Source organism: Galeopterus variegatus, unplaced genomic scaffold, assembly GCF_000696425.1.
Source record: "Galeopterus variegatus unplaced genomic scaffold, G_variegatus-3.0.2 Scaffold9712, whole genome shotgun sequence".
In the NCBI taxonomy this organism is placed as follows: domain Eukaryota; kingdom Metazoa; phylum Chordata; class Mammalia; order Dermoptera; family Cynocephalidae; genus Galeopterus; species Galeopterus variegatus.
The window spans coordinates 32,535-37,980 of record NW_007735823.1 but is presented as its reverse complement, the minus strand read 5'-3'; the positions used below and the strand labels follow the sequence as shown (position 1 = coordinate 37,980).

The 5,446-nt window shown below is 38.2% G+C and overlaps 1 protein-coding gene across 1 annotated transcript in view; it reads left to right on the top strand.

Moving 5' to 3' along the window:
* Window positions 1-2,459: 2,459 nt before the first annotated feature.
* Window positions 2,460-5,446, top strand: part of LOC103609514 (cytochrome P450 2C19-like) — a gene marked incomplete at its 3' end in the record, with an annotated part of 35,347 nt that continues 32,360 nt past the window's right edge. Inside the window, exons 1-3 of the mRNA XM_008593820.1 lie at window positions 2,460-2,627; window positions 4,356-4,518; window positions 4,689-4,838. Of these exons, the coding sequence (XP_008592042.1) occupies window positions 2,460-2,627; window positions 4,356-4,518; window positions 4,689-4,838 (481 nt within the window). The remainder of the gene's footprint in view (window positions 2,628-4,355; window positions 4,519-4,688; window positions 4,839-5,446) is intronic.

The window sequence follows — 5,446 nt, the reverse complement described above, 5'->3', positions numbered from 1 at the left end:
TCTTCTAAGTCACAACTCAAGACAAGCTGAGGTATATATTACTCTGTGACTGTGGAGGGCTTAATGCTGATACCCTCCTGATCGTTTGAACCAAGAGGGAATTCTGTGGGGTAGGATGGGAGATGTCACTGAACTGAAAGTTCTGGGAAATGTGGAAAACCAGGATTCTAAGACTAAGTCTTGTACTGAGGCATTGGTTACACTTTATCTCACAACGTCTCTAATTGCTTTTTCTTAAAAAACAAAGCAAAATTTAGATTAGTTCATCTCAGCAATCCCTTCCCTTTTTAAATTATTTACGATTCTGTCATTCTGTAGAAAGAAAAGTCCAAGCAAGGCCTTCAGTTCAGCAGAAGGGAGGAGGAACAGAGCTGTGACACCTGTCTCTCAAGGAATGAAATCACTGCTCTGAGGAGAAAAACTGAGCTTATTTTAGCCAAAATAAGGTGGTGCAGGTCCTTTAAGTTTAGAGCTATGTGATTCAGTCAGCAATTACTGTTTCTCTTTGCCCTGAACAAAGGTTCACCAAGACATGGGCTCACTCAAGTTCTACAGGTTATAAAACCAAACTTTACTGACCTCAATTTCAGTCAAGTAGTGCTGTAATTATTAACTAAATTAATATTTACTTTGAAAGTTGCTGATTAGGCTTTCCTGATATATTGAATCACAGCACACAACTAGTAAATGTTGGTGAACCCGGTTGAACTGAACGTTTTTCTTGGAGGGGAGGGTACAAGAGGCAGGGGACATGGGTTCCAGCCTCAGCTCTATAACCTGCAGTCTTTGTGCCCTTGGCCAAGGCACTGAATCTCTGAGGCCCAGCTTCCTCATCCATAAAATGGGAATTATTTTACCTTAGGCAAAGGTAAGTCAAAGACTCAAAAATGACATTATAGGTGTGAAAATTCTATGTAAATTTTCAGAATCCCTGTAAACATGACCACAATCCCTGTAAACATGACTGGTTCTTGACATAACCTAACTTGACATAACATATATATATATATTTTTTTTTTTTACTAAAAGAGATAATATCTGCACTGATTAATTTAGAACAAAATAAAATTCTTACAGAACACATCTTTGAACAAGCATTGCCATTAGTCATCTTGTGATGTATATCATTCTGGTTCTACTTAGATCCTCATGACCACTGAATGTCATCTCCAGCTCAGGTCTGCATGTTACGGTGGTTCTGTTCTGTGGGTTTATTAAATGATTTCCCTTTTTCACATCCTCTACGGAATCCAAAACTGTTGTTTTGTCTATAATTACCCTTCCTTGATGTGCATTATCACATTCTATTATTTCTGACAATGACAGAACAAGAACAACAGAAGAAGCTATGTTTAGAGGCAACTGGGAGGTAGGAGATGCCATAGTTTCTCAAGCCTTTCTCACAGAATTCTTTAAGATTGGCTCTTCTCACAGATGCACTGAGCAAGTTTCATCTCTGTGGTGATGAAGATGGAGGACCACATCTTTTATTTCTTCTCTTGAGCACCGCTGGTCCCGTTATACTTGGAGTGAAATAAGAGGCTTTTATTAAATGTGAAGCCTGTTACTTTATGAACTGAGTCAATCGGGGGCACATTTAGAGTAACTAATGTTTGGGGATTAGTTTTGTTTTGCTAAAATTGTTCTCAAGGCAGCTGTGGTGTAAGCCATAGTGCACCACAATGGGCAGCCGAAGATCTTGGTTCAAATCCCAGTTCTTTCACCTGTGATCTGTGTGACTCTGACAGGTTTCCCCACCTACATTTTAAAAAGTAAAAGCAATAATCTCTGCCTTCCAGTATTTTTATTTTGAATTTAATGGTAAAATGATGTAAATTTATAAGGTAATGAGTTGATATGTGTCTGGTCACTTTAGATGTATAGTTATGTTAGTTAGCTATTTCATGTTTAGGCAGCTACTGTGTTAGTAGAATAAATTAAATATTTGAAAGCTTTCAGTATAGAGGACAAAGTCTCCTGTGTTTGACATAATATTTAACGTGCATTTTTTATTTACAAGGCACAGAATACAATAATAATCTGTATTAGCCTGAAAGTCATAAATTCCCAACTGGTCATTAATCTGAGAATCTAGAATTTTGAGTAATCTTCTTGCATCCAATGATTTACTTTGGGGGTTTTTGATTACAGCTGCACATTGGAGTCACCCATTTTTTTTGTTGTTGTTGTTTTTGTTTTCTTTTATTACCAATACTGGGGCTCCAGCCCAGTGCCATTAAACAAGAATGTCCAGAGTAAGCACTGGAAAGGAACAACAAGATTTTAAAACATTCTACTTTTATCTCTCACTGGGCCAAAGTCCACTCAGCAGCACATAAGTGGATCTAGCTTACCGACTGCTTTGTATGTCAAAGAGGCACATACTGAATTAGCAGGAACTGTTATAAAAAGCTTTGGATTGCAAGATCATAGTTGTCTTATATGAAGAGAAGGCATCAATGGATCCATTTGTGGTGCTGGTGCTCTGTCTCTCCTGTTTGCTTCTCCTTTCAGTCTGGAGACAGAGTTCTGCAAGAGGGAAGCTCCCACCGGGCCCCACTCCTCTCCCAATTATTGGAAATATCCTACAGATAAATGTTAAGAACATCAGCAAATCATTAAGCAATGTAAGTATGCTTTATGCTCCTTCAGTGGTTCGCAAAGAGTAAGTATATTGACCCCTACTTTAAAATAAATATATTTTTGGAATAAATATATTTTGGGGAGCACACACTATGGTAATAGATCATAGTAGTATGAAGTCTTAGGTAGGAGGAATGTCTGATTCTTCTTTAGATCAATTGCACAGTATGCTGGATTTAGGTAAAAATTTAGTACTGTGCATTTCAATATAAATAAGGGAGTAAATATCTAAAATTCTCATCACAAAAAAGTAAAATATTGGAGGGGATGGTGATGTTAATTAGCTTCATTTAATCATTCTCCATTGTATTAAAAATCATAATACATTTTGTACATCATAAATAAGTACTATAATTTTTCAATAGTGTATATAATAAAAATACATAATTGATCATCATAAAGCAAAAGGCTCCCTATAAACATTGATGTTTCTGTTGCCTATTTCAGTCTCTCTTTTTCAGAAATAGTGAAAGAAAGTAATGAATTTTGTGAGTAAAGAAACACTTAGGCTCTTGTGTGGTAGAATTAAAGTAATAAAGTGGCAAACACTGGGAGTGCTGCTTCCCTTTGTTTTATAGCCATTTTCTGTGTTTTCCTGCTGAAGGTAAATGATAAAGGAAGCATGTGTTTGTGATTTGAGATTTCATTAAAATGTCATCAGTTATAATTTCCTGTGTTTTATTGACAATAGCCATGGAAATTTTTTTTTTCTTTTTTTTCCTTTTTTTTCTCTTCTATTAAAAAAAATGTATTCATGAGATACAAAGCTAATTGTCACCCCTCCTGCCCATGATATTAGGGACAGATTCATACTGAGGGCATACCCATTACCAGAAATTACTTTCATACCCCTTGTCCCCACCCAGTAATCCCCCAGTCTCCCTCCCCCTCCCCCCCCACTCCACTTTTAGCCCTAGTAGCCTTGGAAATTTTCCTTCTCTGAAGAATCAATTTATTTTCTCTGATGTCAAGGAAATAGCTATAGGCTCAGGACCAGCATAAGTGAATGACTTGGTGGTATCAGAAGTTTTTTGGTTTCTGCACAAACCTGCCGTCTGTGTCCAAAATTGCTGGAGGATGTTAGAAATTGTTCTTCCAGGAGATGCTGGATGTCCTGGTGCTGCCCTGTGGTGCTCACTGTGTCTTTGCTGGTAATACCAGCAGGTCCCAAACTGGGATGGTCATTAGAATCACCTGGGGTGACTTTATAACTAAAGATTGCTAGTGTTTATCACAGGGCTACTGAGTGAAGATCGTTGTGGTAAAAGTGGATCCTGAAGCCATCAGGTGGGTAATGGTCTCAAGGTGAGCACACGTGGCTGATAAATTGCTCAGAATCAGACGTTGAATTAGGAGAGGATCAAATTTTGGTCTTCTGTGAATTAACTGTGAGGCACTGAGAATGACTTTAAAATTCTCTAAATTCAGCTTTTTGTTTTATAACAGGATACAGATACCTGCTGAATGTGTTGGTGTGAGGATTATTTGTAATCTGTTTACCAATTGTTTGCGCATTGTATGACACATCATAGGTCATCTATATGTGGCAACTATAAAAATCACAGTCATATTTATAAATAAACCAGAAATATTTGAAGCTGTGCATAGCAGAATAAAAGTATAGAGAATGAAATTACAATATGTCTGAATCAGGCACAATATATGAACCATATCATCACTTATTTCGCTATGATTTTCATCTCCCTTCCCAGTTCTCAAAAGTCCATGGCCCTGTGTTCACTCTTTATTTTGGCATGAAGCCCACGGTCGTGTTGCATGGATATGAAGCAGTGAAGGAAGCCCTGATCGATATGGGAGAGGAGTTTTCTGGAAGAGGCAGTCACCCAGTGATGGACAGAGTTAGTAAAGGACATGGTAGGTGTGCATGTGCCTGTGTCAGCATGGTTAATGGGGGTGGGAGAGCTGAAAACAGAGATGTGAAGAAATTCTGAGGCAGAGCTTGGCCCAGACATGTGGCTGCCAAGTGTCCATTTGCTCCTCCTTGCCTGGGATCTCCCTCCTAGTTTCTGCTCCCTGTCTGTTAGGAATCATTTTTAGCAATGGAAAGAGATGGAAAGAGACCCGGCGTTTCTCGCTCAAGACCCTGCGGAATTTGGGGATGGGAAAGAGGACTATTGAGGACCGTGTTCAAGAGGAAGCCCGCTGCCTTGTGGAGGAGCTGAGAAAAACCAACGGTGGGTGCCTCTTTACTCTGTAGCACTCACCTTCACAGACTGCTCCGTCCTGTAATGACATTTCAGGGACAAATATTTCAGGGACAGCTAGATCTTTCATTGTGGAGGAGGGATGGTGTGAAGCAGAGAGCCAAGAGAGCTTTTTCATGTCTGTGCTGTGTGTGTACAGGTAAGATTGTGCATAGAGTGTGGGTGAAAGGCCATTTAATCCTATATTCTCCTGAACTTTATTTCTTTGTTTTCAAATCAGAAATCATGAATATGGGTTTTGAGTTCATTTTCTGAAAGACATAAAGAGCGATGTTTTCCGCATAGCATAAATATAGGTTACCTATTCCGGAACATTTTATCAGAGAATACTAGGCAGGTAAACATGATGGGAATGACTTTATCAGACCCACAGACCCTTGTTTTTTCTTTTCTCTTTTCCTTTTAATTTCTTCTTTCTTTAAATGAAACACAATTGATTATACATATTTTGGGAGTATAGAGTTGACCATCAGTATTTCTGTACAATATGTGATGATGAATTCAGGATAGTTGGCAAATTCGTCATGACAAAATGCACTCATTTTTTTTTTTTTTTTTTTTTTTTTTTTTTTTTTTTT